The sequence below is a fragment of the Chelmon rostratus genome, chromosome 15, assembly GCF_017976325.1.
Source record: "Chelmon rostratus isolate fCheRos1 chromosome 15, fCheRos1.pri, whole genome shotgun sequence".
Taxonomy (NCBI): Eukaryota; Metazoa; Chordata; class Actinopteri; order Chaetodontiformes; family Chaetodontidae; genus Chelmon; species Chelmon rostratus.
The window spans coordinates 20,089,999-20,111,456 of record NC_055672.1 but is presented as its reverse complement, the minus strand read 5'-3'; the positions used below and the strand labels follow the sequence as shown (position 1 = coordinate 20,111,456).

The following is a 21,458-nucleotide window of genomic DNA, read 5'->3' as shown; positions in this document are numbered from 1 at the left end:
ATATTTAACTGGTTATCTAAACACTGGCTGTTTCCACATGTTGTCCAGTGGAAAAACATGTCTGGGCCACTACACGGCTACAACATAAAACATGCTGACAGCGTCAACACCACACAGCTCCACACTGCATCAAATGACGCTGTAATGTAGACTAGAATACAGCAGAACAGGAGAATATTAAGTCTTGCCTTACAAAGCAGATCTCTGACTGTCAGCAAACTTGTGAGTGGCTCAGCATGATGTAACATTATCAGTGCAGCTTCCTGCATGATGTCTTAATTCACCACATAGCAGGCCTTAAATCTGCCTGGATGTAGTTTCTAACCTGCATTAATACATACCCCTCCTCCACCAAATGGGCTCTAGCAGGCTTACACTTTCATCTAGTTCACTATCTGCCATTTGTAGTCTCTTTATGAGACTAATGATTAAGATTGTTATTAGAGTATAAACGGTTGTTAAGATAATGTTGCAGTCTTACTATAAGATTTCATAATATTCTAGCATGTTTTAACCATCAAAACTATATAAATACATAGAAATGTGGATTTCAGGATAAGAATGTCCATTAGCTCAAATAACTGGTTTTGTTTAGTTGTGGATGATGTTGCCTGTGCTGTCGGGTGTTCGAAATAGTTTTACTCCTTCATTTGTATAAATGAACATTTGCAATACATACAACATCACTATAAAGTCCAGCATCAGTACATACAATACAGTTGAGTCAACACACAAACAGCTGAAGCAGAAACAGGAAGGGGCCTAAAGTGAACCCCTGAGGAACCCCTTAATTAATAGGTTTTAAAGAAGCAGTTGTTTCTGTTTGGGATGAGGGAAAAGAAGCTTGAAGCAAGAGAAAGAGCATGCGTAACGCTGCAGTGCTTTTTTTACTGTATACCACCTCAGAATGAGAGGCGGTCAGTTAATTTTTAAAATGGTGTGTGGTCTAAATAGCTGCACTAACGGGAGTGTTAAAGGGTCGCTCCACCCAGATTAACAGCAAACACATAACCACCTTTTATTTGTGTCAGTTTTGAGCTCTCTCTAACAGTCTACTGCCAACATGGCAATGCATTGGAATTTGGCATGTGGTGCAATAAAAATTTACAATTGAAAATAACAAAACAAAGTTTTTCATCTAAAAATAATGTCCCAGAAGTAAGACTTCCTGTACCCCTGTCACAACATTTTATTTTGCACTTAAGATAAAACTGTCCAAATGTTTTTTTATTATTATTGTTGTTGTTGTTTTCTTTAATTAGGACCCTTAAAACAGAACTTTCATCAAACTGTGATAAACTTGGTAAGTCATTTCAACTGTCTGTAGACAACATTACTCTGAAGCATTAGCTGAGGATGGAAGCTGAAGATTTATTTAGTCTGTAGTCTTTGGGATTCAAGGAGTCTAGGCCTTAAAGTTTAAGGGCCTGAATGACATCAGGGGGACTTCGTTCAGAGCTCAATTTCTGAGATGAGAGAGAAATGGTCTCAAAAAGACGAGGGATTGCAGGCTTCAGTCAATTTGGGTAAACACTGAAAAAGTCTTCACATATCTCAGCGGAGACTTTACTGCCATGACTCAGGGAGGAGCTGATGAAAAACTCCATTACCTTGAACTGAACCCTGAGGGTTGCGGCAATTCTCAGATATGAAATCAGTGAAATAAATTAAACCCGCCATCCATATAGTGACTCAGGGAGTGGAAGCTCTAACTCTGGCACCATTAGCTCTACGCTAAATATCAGTACCTGTGATTAATGACAATGACAGCCACACTGTGCTATGGACAGCATTGCTGCCTTCAGGCTCACTTAGATAATTCTTAAAAACATTATGCAGACAGACACTATTCCACCGTAATGCAGACGACATCACGTTTGAGACCATAACATTATGCACATTACACTGGTTTTCCAGTCGGTGCTGCCACATGTCATTAGCTAACTGCTGACTTGTGGGATTCTGCAGATCCTCATTTTGATTATGAAGAGTGTGCGGATACAAACGGATCTCCTGCTAATGCACTCTGGTCCAGTGCTGTCACCTTAAAGGGGACCAGGCAGTGCCAGCATGACCAGAATCTGTGCAAGCAGTGACGCAGTGGTTAACGTATAGATCAGAACGTGAACTCCTGGCAGCGATCACAATAAGCCAATGACAACCTTCAAAAATGTAAATCTGGTGCCAGAGAATTCACTTCGTCCGATGTTTTTTCCTTGAACATCTGTCACCATACAATAATACGACCCAATCATTTGTAGATGGACTTCTATGGAAGCAAAGAATGGACAAAATAATTCTAATTTTTATAAGCAACTATATACATGACTGTGAAGATTAACTGCTAGTGAATATTTAATGGTAACATTGTAGCTGGATTAATAGCATTAAAATAGTTTGAAAACATTCTGTATGGATTTATGTGGTCTGAATTTCCCCTTAAACCAACACTATTACAACTACTTTACACTGACTCGTACACTGATAATAGAAATAGGGAGAACGGTGCGAGAACGCCTGTTCTTGCACTACGTTACTTGGGTGGACGGATACGATCTTCCGCAAGAAATGCTTAAGCTTTACGGCTGTACGTCACACACCACAAACTATTCAGCTAACTGTGAGAGGAAGCTAGCTCAGTATTCTCAGTTTAGACATCACGGTGGAGGCAAAGGGACCAAAGAAGACGCTGACGGACGAAGCTAAGAAGAGAAAACGAGGGGAGGACTGAGCAAGAGGCTGGAAAAGAGCGAATCTGTGACTGGATTTGATTTGTTGGCGAGAGAGTGAATTGCACTCTGACTTAGTGCCCTAACAGCTCCGAAAAATACGAATCCTTTCATGAGATTGCTTTAAAACTTTATGGAAGGTAATATGAAGTTTTGCAATACAAAATTCAACAATACTATAAATAAATTTGACATAATTTTCTGTCTGAATTTGCAAAGCCTAAACACACACTTAAAACCTGAAATTATCTTGTAAATCATATAAATTTAGATGGATAATTTCATCCGCAAAGGCAGCAAGATTAATATCCTGACGCGTTTTTGCTTCCATATACTTTAAAAGACGTATTAAAAGAAATGAGTAAACAGAATTTGCCTCTCTCTCTTTGCTTCTCCCACTGCTGACAAATGCCCGATTCTTGGTCATCAGCCTAAAAAAAGCTCACATTTCACAGATCCGTGGTTTTGTAAAGCAGATACAATATGCAAACCCCCTCAGCAATCTTGACTTGGTTTACAAGCCTCACTGTGAAAGATTGTCACCAGTTGGACTGAAGACCACTTATCAGTCAAAACAGTGTGGTGTGATGTTGTTGTCCTGGGATTATCTGATGATGAAGTTTACATCCTCTCGGTACTGCTGTGATGATGACATGCATCCTACAGCTCCTGAAAAGTTAACAGTCGGCCCGGCACTTAACAATGCTGTCATGCATTTTGCTGCTCACGCTGTTAACGCTCTGTACAACATCCTGCGGACTGCGCTGCACTGAGCCCCCAGCTGACATTAACATGCAGTTTCTACCAGCCTCCCGCCGTGCTGTATTTACCTGCAGGCTGTCCCATGTGATCCTGCAGGAGCGGACTTTAATTTTGCTGCATTGTCCTTCAACAGTAAATTCCTGCACCAGATCCACCTCATTCCACTCCATCCTGACAGCCCCTCAGAGAAACAGCGGAGCTGTATGGTTTCAGCTGGAAAAATGTTGCCAGAGGCTTGAAAGAGAGAAGCTTGGAGGGGGGAAATGAGAGCGATCCTTATCACAACTTTCCCTCTCGTCCGCCTGGCGATGTGCTGTGATTTACGACACTCTCTCCCTCTCTCTCGCTCGGCCCACGCTCCCTCCACTCCCCCACCTATTCCTCTCTCTCTTTTTCTCTCATACATACTCTCTCTCTCCATCACTGGTGTGTTCTCATGTGATGTGTAAAGCCCACTGATGTGACACTGCATTCAATTGTTACAGCAAACAAACATGTAAACCTATGAACTGGTACAAAAAGGCAGAGGGATAACGATCACCTCCATCCCTTTTTCTATACTTTCCTCTTTTTCTCCATCCGTTTCTGTATCAGTACTGTTCTCCTTCTATACCTCCTTCTCCTCTTATAACTCTCTCCTTCAATATCTCCCTCCGTCCTTTTGTTTATCCCCATCTCTTCCTCTATCTGCATTCCTTCATCTCTTTCTCTCACTCCTTGTCATCTCTGCAGCTGGCTTTTTGCTGCAGCGACACCCCCCCCCCCCCCCTCTCTCTCTCTCTCCCCCACACACCTCCCTCTGTCTTTCTCCCACTTTCTCTCAGAAGGGAAATCATTGCACCACAGCCTGATGGGGCACTAGCTGCTCTCAATCAACCCCTGCCTTCGGCTCCAGATGTGTGTTATGAGGAAGATGATGGCGATGGTGATGATGCTGGCAGATTAATGGCCGGGGCAGCGTGCACGGAGGTCTCGTGGCACACATTCCTGCCGGACGCGTCCAGCGACACACACACAAGACATGCATGCACGCACGCACACACACGATGACACACAGACACACACTAGAGTAACAGCTGACTCCTGCTGTGTCATACTGTGCTTCTCTTTTTCTCTGTTTCATCCTCTGCAACACAGACAAACACACACACATACACGCACACACACAGACAGTGACATGTGACTTAACTGCTGCGTCACACATTTTCCCTTTCACTCTGCAAAACAGACACACATCTGTCTTATTCAGATAGACAGGCACACACACGTGCACGCACACACACACACTTCCAGTAATGAAAGCAGAGTTTCTGCCAGTGCTGCTGTTCTGGGTGCAGGCATCTGTGGGTTTGAGTGGGCTTTGTGTGTGTTGGCTGGACATTCACAAACAGGGCTATAATTATAACCAGGGCTATTGAACGCGGTTCATTGTGAGTTTTATAATTTAATATAACATTATTATTTTTTATCACTGTTGTCATAATAATAATCATAATAATAATGAAATTGGATGACATTTTCATTCAAATTCAGCAGGTTTTGAAGGCGGACGCTGGTATGTTGAAATACTCAAGTTTTCAAGTCCCCTTCAGAATTGGACCCTTCTCAGGCTCTTAATATAGCATTTACACCACCAAAGGACATTAATATTCATTAAAACTATAAAACTCCCAGCTTTAAAATTATTTTGGGAAGCTGCCAGCTCTTTAAAGGGAAAACAGTCAAATTTTGCAGGCACAGTAGTATTTATTTGGCCAACAGCACTAAAATAGGGAAAACACATCCAAATCATCTCTGCATTCCCAGCACAGCATGCTGACAACTGAGTGATGATATACGACCATATTCACAATCAGGATGTATGGTGTTATGATTGTGTTTCCAAGAAGTCCATTTATTCAACTCAGCTTCTTCTTCTTTTTAGCTTTTTGGCTCGCAACATGTCTCATATCATTAATCTAATGGATCAAAATCTGGACTTGAACCATATTATTATGATTAAATGTTTTCTGAGGAGCTGAATACACACATGTGAAACACAACTTGATATTGGTAGAGCTCAGTGTTATTAGAGTTTATAGTTTTCCACCGAATTTGTTGATTTTCTTTGACTGGGCAGATAAAAACTGATTTGGGTGGCTTGTGATAATTTGGGCAACTTGGCCAGTTGTCCTTGATTAAATGTCATGGACCTCATTCCAATGAATCAGCAATTTATATAGTGATTGATAGGGATGCCATCAGTGTGTCCAGTCTGCCACAACTGAAGAACTGAAGAAGAAGAAGAAGAAGTAGGAGAAGAAGAAGAAGAAGAAGAAGAAGAAGAAGAAGAAGAAGAAGAAGAAGAAGAAGAAGAAAAGGATGATACTGACAGGGCACTGAGTTGGGGAATGCTTCCCGGTGCAACATGTAATGACCGAGGACTGACGATCAACGAAACCATGTGTCATTTCATTTCATTACAACTAAGCTGAAAGTTGCTTCTTTCAGGTCCAAAGTAATAACTCTGATGAAAGCCTTGTAAAAGCTTCCATTTGTCCATTTGTTTTGTGCGAACTGTAACATTATCCAACAATTGAGACTATGAGAGATTTACTTGGATAACTTGCTTTTCAGTAACAGCGGTTTTGGCCGCACTATAAAGCCTTATCATAAAACAGAAGACCTGAGGCACACATCTTTGGAACGCTTCATCAACACTTCGCCACCACCATCATCATATCATGGAGGTTCCGTAGGAGACAATTTCCTTCGTAGAACCACAGGGCACACACAATTACGGCCATGCACATGTTGTCTAGATGCAGGTATCGTTATGACAAATGTGCATGTGTTTTTGTAACTGCACATCATCATATCCCCCTAAAGACTTAAAAAAAAAATATTGTTTCATGAATACAAAGGACCAATCCGAAGCAAAAAACTGGCCTACTTTTATGACAACTGGGGCATGTTCAAGGCTCTGATTGGGCTATTTGTTGAAGTCAGATCTGGCAGCACTGGTAGAGCTGCTTACAGGCTTTTGCAAATTCTCAGTCCCATCAGAGTGGCACGACTCTCTCCTGTAGCGTCGTGGGACTGATACCATACATCCAGTGTGCAGACGTCATTTCAGCAAAACTGTAAAAGGTGTTATTTTGCTTCCATCTCACGTTGCTGCTGCACACTGGTCTTTGCAGCAGTTCCACATACGCTGCGATCACGGTTATAATCTGAAGCACATGGGGATATTTGACCTTCTCAGTGTGTGAGTATTACGTTTCCCAACAGTGTGTATGTTCTCAGAGTTATGCACATATATACTAGCACAGACACACACATACACATGTTGTTTTGATCATACAGTAGGTCCCATCAGTAATGAGACCCATCCCCTTCCCATCTGCTGTACGCCTCCAGTAAAAATATTCCTCTTAATCTACAATAACAGCCCTCAGACATTCCTGCAGCCCCAGCCGGACAGAAAGGGGGAGCTCTGTAATAAGACCCGCTCTAGTGACTAACATTCACACAGCAGGGTGGCCCGCTGGTTACAGAGACCATCCTGTAGCTGAAGGGTCACATCTTTGAACCCCACCACAGTCCATCAACAGCCATGTGTCCGGACAGTGTCCTTGGGCAAAACAGTGAACACCTTCTGCAGAACTTGGGAGCAAGAAAAGCACGAGCTGGATTTAGGGAATACTCACTTAACTGAAGTTCTGGTGCAACACAACACCATGTTGTCATCCAACAGGGACTTTCCTACAGCTAAAGCTTCTAATATTATCAAATCCTACATATTTCCTCCATTTCTACACAGCTCCCAAAACTTGCTGCCAGAATTTGAATGTTTTCTACTTCTATGTTCCGGATGTATGAATAGCACAAATGATATGTACGACATAGTCAAACCTTCAGTGATTCAAGTCCGCCGATGACCATGAACCCAGACTATCATATGACCCACAGAGGCATTTCCAGTGATGATATACAGACAAAGTATTCGTCTTAATCTATGTCAACACAACCCCTGACATGTGTGTTTTGTCAAGAGCACACAAACACACACACAAAGACGCACCTGACTTCTTAATATATCTCTCAGCAGTGCCCGTACACACAGCTAGATGGGGTAGAGTTATGTGCAGTTGGATCAACAGACTGAATGGTGTGTGTGTGTGTGTGTGTGTGCGTGCGTGCGTTCGTGCATGTTAACTCAATATGTGTGACGGTCCCAGTGGTCAGTCTGCGGTTAGGGGCGAGGTTTGAAGGATGCTGTGTTGAGGAGGGGATGTTGGGATAGGACTGCTGTTTTACTGACGCAGCCCACACACAGCAGAGGAAAACACAGCCCCTCTCCACTGTCTGCATAAGAACATAACAACTGTGTGAAATTCTGCCATCATATTAAAGTAAAGATATGCAGCCATCCAAACACTACATGCCCCCACATCACCTTGTTTTTGTTTGTTCAGCCAGTAGATTTCCACTTATAGGATAAAGCCACGTCCAGATAGGAAGTCATAAAACAAGGCGGGAGTCGCCAGTCATGCTAGCAGCTCTGTGAGGGTGTGCAACAGCACTTTGAGCAAAATGCTAACATCACCATGCTTACAAGGCAATGCTAACATGCTGAGGGTTAGCAGGTATATCATTGACCATGGTTGTCATCTTAGTTTAGTGAGTCAGTGTGCTAATATTTGCTAATTAGCACTGAACGCAGTTATGCAGAGCTGAGGCTGATATATCATATATATCATATATATATCATACAGTTTTGCAGTTCACCAACAATTTGCTACAAAAAAAATGACTTTTTAGCAGTAGAGCCGTATGTCGCACTCTTCCTTACATTTTCAAAACGCTTTTACTGCATCTGTTTGTTCTGGCTAGCTACGTGGAAATCAAGTGAGAAATGGCAACAACTGGTTGAAATAATGCTAACTAAGAGCTACACAAAGTTAGCTCTGCAGGTAGCGAGAGGTTAGCTATGAGTGGGTCCAGGCCATAAATGGGTAGCACGTTAGCATCTTTTTAAAGCATGATTAGCATCCATGACATTATGAAATTCCTGCTGTTAGTCTGCACAAATTAAGAGCACAGAAGCCGCTCTCACTAGTATACATAAAGTACTACTCTTTACCATTAAAATATACCAGACACTACGTATATTCCAAAACAAGTTTTTAAAAAAGCTCTGCTACATTTTATTTTTTATTTAAGTGTAGTGCTGAAGAAAATATGGTCACCGAAATAATTAGGATTCATCCTCTAGGGACAATGAATACCTGTACAAACTGTAGAAGCAACCTGTGGAGATATTTGGCTCTGAATAGTAGATTTACCAACCAACACTGCTGCCCCTCAGTGACATGACCCCTGCTTCCTTTTTGAGTAAAAGAATCACATCAGCACAGTCTGGTTTCCTGTTTAAAGCCAGACCTATCCTGAATTTCTGCAGAGTCATTTTAGTCACAGTGAAAAGACATTTTGCTGCAATGAGTAATGACATAAGGCAATAAGAGATCAGTGGTGGAAAACAAATCTAAAACTCCTGGACGCTAAAAAAAATCTCAATCTTTCTCTCACACAACTGTCAACACTGTCATGTTTACATCATTCTGTGGGGAGAAACATCATCTGGTGTTTGTGTGTGTGTGTGCGTGTATTTGTGTGTGTGTAAGTGAGAGCTTCTGGATATGATTATAGAGAGCACAGAGTCACACCCTGACTTGGAGCCACGCATCTACATCCCTAAGTAACACACACAAACACACACACACATACACACATAGACAAAATAACACTGTCAAGGCCAAACACACATGGCCACAGAAGCCACACCTTGCCTGCACATAGCATGCAGTTTTCACAAGATGTAAACCACACTGACACACACACACACACACACACACACACACACACTGTGCTCTGATTCTCTGATAGTAACGCACACACACACACAGAAACACATGGCCAACACTCCCACTCCGACACATGACACATTTGAATGTGTGTGTGTGTGTGTGTGTGTGGGAGAGAGAGAGTAGTTTTCATCTTGAACAAACAAGACAACTTTCAGAAACTTAAAGGGAAAAGAAAGTAAACCACACACACACACACACACACACAAAAACACATTTAAAAGTCACCTCTACATTAACTCCTATTTTCAGTGTTTTCATTGTTCTATTATGTATGACAAGCTGATGTGGGTAGAAGACACACTTCTTGAGCTTCACACGGACACGGTTGCACGTATGCTCACACACACACACGCACGCACACAGACACACACACAGGAAAGAAACATTTCCAGAACTCACCCCCACGCTCCTGTCTCGCCTCAGAACTTGCTTTTGCTTGAAAGGTAAACGGCGGGGGGCGAAGGAAGGACAGTTGAAGATACGGATACCGCAAGACGACTGTGAAGGAGTGCGCAAGGTGAGAGGAAGAGAGGAGGGAGGAGGAGGAGGAGGAGCTGTTTGGCTAGCTAACAATCCTCTTAGCCTGGTTATGTCATGGGACCAAGCTAATCCTACCTTCACTGACTGACCAACACACACACACACACGCAAAAACGCGCACGTACACACATACACACAGTGGCTGACTAACCAGCAGACTGATCAACACAGATGCGCGCACACTTTCACACACAAAAACATGGTTGGTGACTGGCTAACCGAGGCCTAGCCAACATGTACAAAGCAAGTGTCCAGTCTGGGGTTAAATACAATAGATGACATGGCTGAAAATAGCTGTTAGTGACAAATATAAAGCTGCTAGCATGAGCTCAGCTGCTCTTTTTACTATATGACTCAATGTTTTGGAGGGAATAACGCAAGTTAGCAAAACAAAACATGGTTAGCTAACGGCTGTTAGTCACGTGAGTGACAAGAGGCTAATTCCAATTTTATCTTTTTTTATCTCTGGCTATTAAAATATATACAGTAACACAGTATGCACAGAGTACATACTATATCTGTGTATGTGTGTGTGTGTGTGTGTGTGAGTATGTGTGTGTGTATTTTCACATGGCTCTTACTGGTAGACTCATCACTGTCACTAATCCGTAGGCTAATCTGATAGCCCACACACACACACACACACACAGACAGACAGACAAATACTTAGACACAAACGTACAGATATATTGTATTGTACATACGTAAATACTCAAACACACACCAAAAAGTTTGATGTTTTTTTGCCTTCCCTACATTAAAGGACCCATGTGTAGGATTTATGGGGTTCTTTTGGCAGAATATGGCAGAAAATGAATATAATATTCAGAAGTATGTCTTCGTGAGCTCTCTACATCTACAGAAGGAGCAGGTCTCTTCCACAGACTCCACCATGTTGTGCCACCATGTTTCTACAGTAGGCCAGAACGGACAAACCAAACACTACTTCTAGACAGCGCCTGTCACGAGTTTCACGGTAAGGTTGAGGGGAGAGTTTCAGGACACAATATTAAATTTGATCTCGCTCAGGCTCTAAAAGCACTGCATATAAACTGTATATATAGGCATACTGTAGTTGCATGGAATCAAAAGCTCACACTCGGATAAATTCAGATTCAGGCCTTTACCATCACCATACAAAAAAATGTCAGTGTTGGAGACATACTGGAGCTTTAAACAGTATCATTATGTGTGTAGTGTAGAGACATTTATATGCACAATAGATCCTCGATGTTGAGATTGAGCTAATTAGAGATGCATAACACAGCCTGTCCTGTACCCTCAGCCCAGCCCAGCGCCAGTGTGAGTGTGTGTGTGTGTGTCCACCTACCCTGTCATTAGCACTCTCTGTTGCCTCTGTGGTCCAGCTCTGCTCCAAAGGCTGCTGACTTCCTGCATATAAATGAATAATGAAAAACATCTGAGCAGAGACATTGAAGTAAAAAAAGAAAAAAAAAGAAGAAATGGACAGGGGTGAGTTGAGTCTTACGGCCTGGTAGACTGCTGAACAAACACACACAAACTGATCACACACAAACAGACAGAGGGAGAGAGTGGGCCTTGGCTTCAACCAACCATTCAACTGTGTGTGGGCCTTATCTCAAAGATAAATGAACAGGCAATATTGGCTTTTGGGTGTGAAAATTCACTTTCCCTTTAATTACACTGCTTATATAAATGAAAAACTCTATATTCCCATCACAATTTCACATGTTCATGTTAGTAATGCATGAACAAATATGGAATTATGATGGATACTTTGATTTTTCATTTATTGTCATATTGCACCTATATATTTTGACATTTTCCATATCAGTGTTCTTGTTTCAGTATTCTACCATGTGTTCTGGTGTTTAAAGTGTAAGTGTCATTATGTTTGTGTGTCCTTGTTAGCACTGTCCTTATTTACATTCAGTCTGTCTCATTCCTACTAAGGATGCAGACGATGCTGTTGGCAACTTGCCTGCTGCGACAGCACTGAAATGCAGAGCATAAGGTTTTGCAGTCAGACTGATTCTGCTACATGTACAGCTATATGTTTCTAACACAAGCTCAGAATCATTTTCAAGAAAATCTAAAAGAAATGCCATTTAGATAAAGATACATGTTAAATTATGCGTGAAAAACATGGAATCTCCCCTCGTCTTATCTTTACCGAGCTCCATCTTTCTGTGTATAATCTATAAATAGCATCATTGGTTTTAATTCCATTAAGACCAGACAGGTTTAATCTGGGTTAATCCCAGCCAGCTCCAAGTCTCACCTCCAGTCAATAGGGCAGTTAATGCAGTTCTCAACATTCAGTTGAGCAGATAAAATAGTACCTTACAACCAACAGAGAACTTAAAACAGTAATTACATTCAATTGAGCAGCTATGTAATTACTGTAGATTCAACAGAGAAGCTGTCACACTAGGACACTTAAAATAGTATGTTAATAACACCAGGGCACCAGGAGAGATACATCATCATCATTAATTGTGGTGGGCGTGAATTCATTTATGACTAATTAATTACCTTCTGTTCCATCCCAATAAGAACATTTCACTTTCCATTACAGGGTTGATTACTAAGTGAGGTAGGAAAGGAGTGTAAGCTCCTGACAGGAAGGTGATGTTCTTGTGTGGGAGGTGCAAACTCAAATGGGCCCCTTCAATAAGCCACAGAGGGCAGATGATGTTAAATTAGGCTGGGAGGAGGTGCTACATCAGAGTAATATGTTGCTCTGGTCCTTAGAGCGCTGTTCGCTAGTTTAAGAAGCTGTTTTATGACAGCAGGTGAAGTTGGCAGCAAAGGGGGGGGTGTCAATCATTCCTATCAAAACCACATCCCTATTAGAGTCCGGCTCTGGAAACAGGGGGTTGTGGGGAGCAGCAGTCTCTTCTCTCCACAGCAGGCGGCCAAACGAACCGCTGCTCTTTCTAATCTCACTCTACATCAATACACCGCTGCTCGTAAACCTATTACAGATCTGCTGGCATGTGGACTGTGACTGGATGGAAAACGGAAAGGATAGAAACTGCAATCTACTCACTGCTGACAGAACTTTGACAGGAATGAGAACAGGTGTAGCATAAACAGTTTAGATGCAGGTTCAGATACAGATATGAATGCTTAGAAATAATAATGAACAGTCAAAACACACATCGGAATACCTAAATGGCCTCTATGACTCAAAAAAAAAAACCTATATATATATAAAATACACTTCACAGTTCACAAGTATACAATAATAATGACATTTTAATGAATGATAATTATGTTTTTAACGACTGGGGGAGGAAAGGGAAAGCACCAGCAGGTGGTGAGGTTGTCCTGTCCCTGCAGAGAGCACACACAGACACAACAACACACCAGTGCCACAGTGACACTAACACAGCATTTCTGCAGCAGACCAAACCTCGTCTCTGTCCCCCCTCCCCTTCATGTTTGCCTTGTCCACGTTATGTAACTCTAATCATCTTATCTGGCTAATTACTGACCAAGCCCCTGAACTCTCCTCTTAACCTCATACACACCGCTGGCTCTCTGTGTTTGTGTGTTTCCTGCATGTGAGTTAATGACGCTCAATTCTGGAAAAAAAAAAAAGCAATATATTTGAAAGCTGTTCTTGTCAGTCAGAAATTTAAACTCCTAGATGAAATTTGTGTGGAATCAGTGTGTATGTGTGTTTGTTTTGCTGTACCTTGCGTCCAGGAGGGGCAGTGTCTGAGGTAGAAGCTGACCTCTGGCCTCCTGGCTCCCCACTGCTGGAGAAGATCCAACAGTAACAACTCCAGAGGGAGAACTCGCTCTGAGGAGAGACACACGGTGAGATGTTAGACGGGCTATTACAGAGTGAGCCGGACAGTGATTCATCCAGAGAAGCCAGAAAGGGATTGTTCATAAATAAATGATCTTACTATCATTTTTACCTCATTCTGATGAGCTTTACTTTCATATTTCTGTATATTCAATATTATATTTCTTATGATTAACTCCCACTGCCCTGCCAGTCATTACACACTCATGCTGTGCAGCCAAACATTGTTCCAACCCACAGATTCACATCTTGAACTGCAGATCACGAAGTTCCAAAAGATGCCAAATATTTAAGCCTAGTTTTGTGAAAATGTGATCGGAAGGTCGCCGGTTCAATTCCCAAGGCACTTAACCCCCCCCCATGTGCTCCCCGGGCGCCTGATGTGGCAGCCCACTGCTCCTGTGTGTTTCACTACATGTTGCATGTGTGTGTTTCAAAACAGAGAGAAGAATTTCTCAGTTTGGGATCAATAAAGTGAATAAAATAAAATTAAAATTAATTTCTCTCATCACATCATATACTATAGCTATAAAGCTACTTAAAGGGGGCTGGATGTTACGTGGTTTAATAAAAAAAAGCTTAAAATTATATGTTTATGGCTTTTCTTAATGTAAACAATGGGTTAACCCACCCCACAAAATACTAAAACTGAATTAGAAACCCACTATGGTCGAAATGATGTCTTCTAAGGTATAGACTGACAATGAGTCACAACTTAGCCTCAGTATGAAATGCTGAATTTATTTGCATCATCAATATTTTTTAATTCATAACTTTTCTGTCTGTGACTATTGACACATTCTTATGATTAAAGCAGGGAAACTGAAAATAAGGAAATGTCTGTGTATCCTGGTATTCTCAAAAACCCACCAACAATATTCTCACAGCAAAACACATCAATCCATATTTAATAACACACACAGATAGGCTTAGTGGCCACACACACCAGTCGTGAGGCCAGTTGTGGCCTTGAGGCATGGCCTCTTGTCACACAGCGACATTTTGACACAACACCATTTATTATGTGCCGCCTCACAGCGTCACCCTCTAAGAAACAGTACAGTATTAGAGCCATTTATAGCCCGTCTGACCGGCCACAAACCGCAGTGCTGCACAAACACTGTGTGGTTATGTGGATCACTACTTCAGCAGCTATGATTGAATGAATGTAGGCCAGGCTTTAATGGACACAGTAGCTATCAGTGTCTGCATGTGATGGACTGGTCCATTCAAGTTCACAATGGCGTGCAGTGTACAGCAGGCACTTAGCACTCTATTGATTCCACAAGCTGTGGCTGTGATATAGGTCTGACTTTGTTTGCAATTCACAGCCTCAAATCAGACGATGAGGACCAGAGCCACACTGTGATTATCCTGTCATATAATTCCCCATTCTGATCGTGTAAATACTCTAATGCTCAAAGGACTGTCAAGGGGCTGTCAATAGTAATTATATTGGTAAGACACGGTGATGAATTATGTGTGTGTATGTGTGTACACAAATACATGACTGGCTACTGTGGATATAGCAGAACAACAATAATCATCATATTAATCATTATCATCACCATCATCGTCGTCGTCATACTGTGTTAATGTGTCACTGTATAAATGTTCAACAGGCCAAAAATGAGAAATATGTGGATATATTATGGCTGACACTCACCACCACCTGTCCGTGTGTGTTACATATGAGATTAGAGACAGTTTAATTCTAACCAAGCAGTCTGTTGGTGACTTGCTGTATATATGGACTGACATGCTGAAGCTTCAGATGAGGTGACGTGCTGCAGAAAGCTGATGCTACAAGGTGAATGCTCATGGAAAAACGGGTTGTTTATGGTATATAAAATCATTCATCATCTGCATATCTGATGAATAAAATGATCTTACTGTCAATCCTGTCTTATTCTGGCCTGTATCAATTGTTTTAAATAAGTAACAAATCTCATATACAGTATGTGGATGGATGGACGGGTGGATGGACTCACCATGCCCATTCCATACTTCTGCTAGGTGACACTCCCCCTCCCCGGCTTCTTTGCAGTATTCGACCACGTCAATCACCCTGGTAGCTGGAGTGACTGGGACCTCAGTTAGCATCTGCTGGGTGTCATTGAGGTAAACTGTCAGGATCACCTGTAACCATAGAAACAAACATGTTAAGTGCCATTAAATATTTAGCACCTTACCATTTCAGGAATATGAACACAACGGATGAAGCATGGCTCAGTGATTATTGACTGGGATCAGTTATGACTAGCTAACCAATCAATCAATATCTGGGTTTCAGTCCAAATATATTATAATTTTTACTGAATGCTGAGACAATCAGCGAAAGAAAAAGCGAATAAGGAGTTTATTAATCAAGGTGAAGGGTAGGTGGCGCCAATTCTCCAGTCTGAAAACTGTTATATCGTTGCAGAAGAAGACGGTGCAATAAGATGATGTAATTAAAACAGAAATGGTGAAAAAAAAATTAGGAAGCATGATGGAAATATGGTATCACTGTTTGTTTCATATTTTAATGTGAGGAAGGTTAGATCAAATCTGTGTGGAGCAATGAGAAAAAGCTGTGGAAACAGCTTCTTCTTCTACTCTCAGAATAGAAACAGCTGATCAGTCATGTGAGTTAAATGTCCGCTATGTCGAAACTTATGGAAAAAGGTGTTTCCATCTCCTATTAAGCACCTTAACCACCTTAACCAAGTGTGAAAACTTTAATGTGAAATTAAGGACATTTTTTTCAGATTTTGCTGTTTCCATCAACCTTTTCTAATGCAATACTTCAAAATATGCATAAAAATGCATTGGTGGAAATGCAGCTAATGATAACTACTGATAAATTACTCAATCCTGTTCTAATCTCAGCAATAAGAAGCACCCTGGATGATCAGAGTGATCACTTTTAGCTTGTGTGGAAAATCCATGTGAAAACAATGAAGAATGAATTAACTTTGGATACATTAATAAACAGTCTGAATGTCCGCAATCCTCACAGACCAACAGAAACTGCGTAACATCCAATCAGGAACAGCCCATTCAAATCCAGTTTAAGGCAACGTGCTACGGATAACAACACTGAAACCTGACCTGCAGATGTCAACTGAAGCTAATTAAATCTTAAAGCTTTCAAGATTCAACATATGCTAATGTCAAGCGATAAGAAGGCCATTGAGATCTCTGGGGAGGGAAAAGAAGCAGACTTTGTTTAACAGCTACTGATGACAGCAGCATGTGACACGATACAGCCATCCATCTGACTTAACAGCACATCGATCACAGCTTTAATTACCTATCGATAGCTGCTTGTCCAAACACAGACACACACATGAAATTCCCTCTGGGCTCAGGACAAAGCTTTAACCTTATTCAAATTTAATAATACCACAATGTAGTTTATCTTATCTCTCCATATTAAGTCAGAAAGGTTCTGAAATCAAGTTTACCCAAGTCTTTAGTGAGTTTGGTTTGGACTAACAGAGTAAATTATAGCATAAAATTGGCAAATATTATTGTGATGAAGCTTTCAGTTTGGTTTAACAAACTGTATCTGTAAAACCAATGCATGATTTCAGAGTATCAGCCGAGCAGTAATGATCCCCTCTGAAATCATTTTGTTATCAAATCCTCCAAAATCTGCAGCCAAAAGATTAAAATAGCAATCAGAAAAGGACATCCTGTGTTACCATCAGTGATGTCACTGGCAATGTCGCTGGTGATGTCATGTCAGATAGTCGGCAGTTGAAAGATAAATTTAGGGTAATCTGGGATAGGAACACACAGACTAACTGAGGCAGGCACCCACACACACACACACACACACAGATACACTTTTAATCTCAATGTCGCCTTTCTCTCTCTCACACACACACACAAACACACACACACATTAGATTGTTGTCCACATACACAGAGAAGCACACTCAAAATATATAAATATATACTGTGCACTAATCCACAGTATCCTATACACCTGTCCCAGATCATGTGAAGTAATCTCTGGTTGCATGCAGACAGACTGAGCACGGACACATTCTCGAAAGCTTGGATTAGACACACACAAACGCGCATCTACAAACACACATGCACGCACACACATGCAAACACAGGGTTTAGTAGCAGGCTAATCGTGGCCTCACAAGGGTTTTAATGTTTCTGTTTCACATGGTGAAACACAGCAACTGTCACACTGAAGGACTGTTGACAGAGATAAAACGGTGTTTTATGTAATCAAATCATTCAGAGTGGTTTTCTCATCAACAAAATACTCATAATTCCCAAAAAACTAAATAATAAAAACTAAAAATAAATGCAGCACACACACACACACTGTCATTTGGCATGGCTGAGAACTTGATCAAGTTTGCAGAGTCTATGCAGTTATGCCACAAATGGTCTAATATCTGGCACCAGCATGGTAAAATAAGTAAATGTTGAGACAGTTAAGAGAAAGTTTGTTGTTGTGTGAGTGTAAGTTCATTCAGTGAAATGAAGAAGTCATTTATCATTTTGCACGGGCAGGTCACTGCGACACAGGACCCTGTTTTCTGCTTCCACTAAAGTAACATTTGGTACTCTTCTCGCTTCAGCATTAGCATTAGTTTACATTAGCTACACTTTACACTATAAATCTGCTTCATTTTAGCTGACAAAATCAATAACGCCTCACTTTGTTTACTTCTGTGAGGAATCGGAGACCTGGCGCTGCAGAATTATTGTGAATTTCAAAGGTAAATCTGCCATGTTACCACTGAAAAGCATAGCAACAGTAACTAAAGCGGGCGGAAACAAAAAATGCAGACGCTACTGCAGTTCTATTATCTGAAACACACACACACACACACACACACACACACACACAAAGCCAGAAGATTTATGCACTGGAGGGAAGAGATCAATGTAGCCAACAGAACCACATCAAAAAATGGCAAAAAGCAATAAATCAAACCACTGAACTGGACACTCTGTGTTTTTTTCATTTGACTGGTAAAAGGACTACCTTTATGTAGCCCTTTACCCAAAACACCTGACATTTTGCCTCTCATTCAACGCAGCACGCACACACTCATACATCAGCAGCAGCTCAATGCACGGCACAAGCCTAATTATTGGAGCAGTTTAGGTTTTGCTCTGTGAAAGAGATCATTTGTGCAGATGCAAATGTCTTAAATTCACTGCTTTTAAGTATTTGCCCTGATTTATGTGTTAGCAATCATGACAGGAGAAATTACTTCTTATACTTTAAACTATCATTCTCCGACACTGATAAGCTGATAGGTAATATCGTGCGCCTGGTACATTTTGGTATGCTATGACATGTCATAGAAGTAAAAGCAGTCCACAGTGACTGTTTAAAAATCTTTCAACATGGCCACCACAGAGTAGATTACAGTATATCACCTGTAAACCCTCCACAGATAGACCATATATAGGTCAAAAGCAGGCCAAGTAACAGACCTTGTACTGTGGTTTGATGGCTACTCTGTGACTACCAGCACATAGGTTTTCTATTATGTCTGTAAAACTATGATAAACAAGTAAATACACATGTCCATATCTACAGTATGTATGCATAATAATAACAATGATAGAACATATCACATTACAGCCATCTAAGACTGTTTCACTCGTAGCAGTGAACTGTTGACAGCATGAAAGTCCAAATGAAGTCATCTTAGATCTGATCATTTATAAATCTGAACATGATGAACTCACAGGAAGGACAACTTTATTTTGTCTGTCTGTCAGCGAACAGAATACACACACACACACACACACACACACACACACAGACAGGCAGATTGAGTTGTGCTTCCTAAATTGCCTCTGGTGCTGAATGGAGTGACTCTGGCTATTTTAGGCATTAGAGAGACAGATAGTCAGCCAGTGAGACTCTGTGCAGACAAGAGTGACAAACAGCCTCGTGTTTCCTGTTAGCCTGCTGCAAAAACACATCAATGCTAATTTTATTAGTAGCTCCAGGGCATTTCATCACAGGGCGTCCAGGGTGGCACAGTGGTTGGCGTGCACACTCTGAACTGTAAGCCCAGCCTGGTTCCCTCTGCTCCAGTCTGATATTAAACAACAGCAAAGTCCAAACTGCCGTGCCTTCACTACACACTAAATGTGCCGGTAAAAGTACGCCTGCATCAGGAAACACGACCCACGCTCGTACAAGTACCATCTTTTCATGATGTACATCTCTCACTCACCACTGGTTTGTTTTTCCTGGATTTCAGCTTCTTCTTCTTCTTCTGTTTGCTGCATTTGCTCAGTTTGAGGCTCTTAGACAGGAACACCAGTCGCTCCAGCACCAACCCAAAGAAACGCTTCATTGAAAAACTCTGGACCGAAAACACACACAAAAGTGTGTGTGCGTGCGTGTGCGTGCATGCGCAGGTTGGATAATTAATAATCAGCGGCGTCTGATGGAGAGAGCGCTGTGTTTGTGGGAGAGAGTGTGTTTGAGATGTGCGAATGTCAAGAGTGTGTGTGCCCAGGGGTAGGAAATACAACTATAAGAGTGAGTGTGAGGGAGGAGGGGAGGGAGGGAGTCGGCTTTCAGTAAATATGAGGGGAGGGAGAAAGGGTGAGGAGGAGAGGATGTTGGCAGATAAGAAAGAAAGAATCTGGACACTTTTCATGCCTGTTAGTGGGAGTGGACCGTGATACTGAGCTGATATTGGTTTTTATTACAAATCTGATATGGTCCAGTCAACACCACCCACCTCTGGCATGATGGAGGTGCTTCTTTTTCTATTGTTAGATTGATTAAGTCAGAGGTGTGACCATAAAAACCATCTGAGACTGGTGGGAGGATTTAATGGAATTCTTAACGGGCCTCGTGGACCTGAACCACTTTAGAAAGTTTTGAGTGTTAAAATCTTGCCTGATATCGATTGATTGGTGATTTCAGTTGCTCAGCAGTCCGCGGTCTCTCCTGTCATATTCTGTCATTTCAGAATACACCAGACATTTTCAATGGGGGACAGTTCTGGACTGCATGCAGGCAAACTAAGCCCCTGAGGTAATATCTTTTATAAAATCATGTTGGTTTTTCGTACAGTCCCGCATGAAGGCTCGAAGGTCACATGCAGTCAATTTTGGTTTTCGGCCTCGGCCTTTACGTGAAGAAATTTCTCTGGATTGTCCAAATGTTTGGCACTGCACTGGGTGGAAAAAAAACTGCAAAGGGTGGAATCCATAAATTCCCTGCATCTGTGCAATGAGCAAGAAACTGGTGGACTACTTGCCCACACACAAAGTGAACTTGTTTGTGAATAACTGAGCCTTTCATACCCAATCATGATACTATCACCTGTCACCAATCAACCTGTTTACCTGTGGAATGTTCCAAACAGGTGTTTTTGGAGCGTTCCACATCTTTCCCAGTCTTTAGTTGCTCCTGTCCCAACTTGTTTGAAACATGTTGCTGCATCAGATTCAGAATAATCATATCTTTACAAAAAACAACTAGGTTTAGCATTTATAATGTGAAATATATTGTCTTTGTACTCTTCAACTAAATATAGGATTCCCAAATCATAGTTTTTCTTTACATTTTACACACTGTCCCTAGTTTTTTGGCATTGAGGTTGTACCTTAATATTTCTACAGTTAGATTTTTGTAATGCCACATATCTTTTAACAGTATGGTATATTTCTGTTATTTTGCACAGTTTTCCTGATAAAATATACATATATTGTCATACT

The 21,458-nt window shown here is 41.4% G+C and overlaps 1 protein-coding gene across 4 annotated transcripts in view; it reads right to left on the bottom strand.

The window, feature by feature from the left end:
• Window positions 1-21,458, bottom strand: part of ppp1r13ba (protein phosphatase 1, regulatory subunit 13Ba) — a 46,275-nt gene that overhangs the window by 18,616 nt on the left and 6,201 nt on the right. For 2 of the 4 annotated variants that reach the window (XM_041953393.1, XM_041953395.1), the window contains exons 1-4: window positions 19,958-20,161; window positions 15,734-15,881; window positions 13,626-13,733; window positions 11,271-11,332 (exon numbers count right to left, since the gene is read on the bottom strand). In XM_041953393.1, coding sequence (XP_041809327.1) covers window positions 11,271-11,332; window positions 13,626-13,733; window positions 15,734-15,881; window positions 19,958-20,080 — 441 coding nt within the window. In that variant the 5' untranslated portion in view covers window positions 20,081-20,161. Of the gene's footprint in view, window positions 1-3,559; window positions 3,685-11,270; window positions 11,333-13,625; window positions 13,734-15,733; window positions 15,882-19,957; window positions 20,162-21,458 lie in introns of those variants that run through there. The other 2 variants (XM_041953394.1, XM_041953396.1) reach the window with 2 other exon arrangements.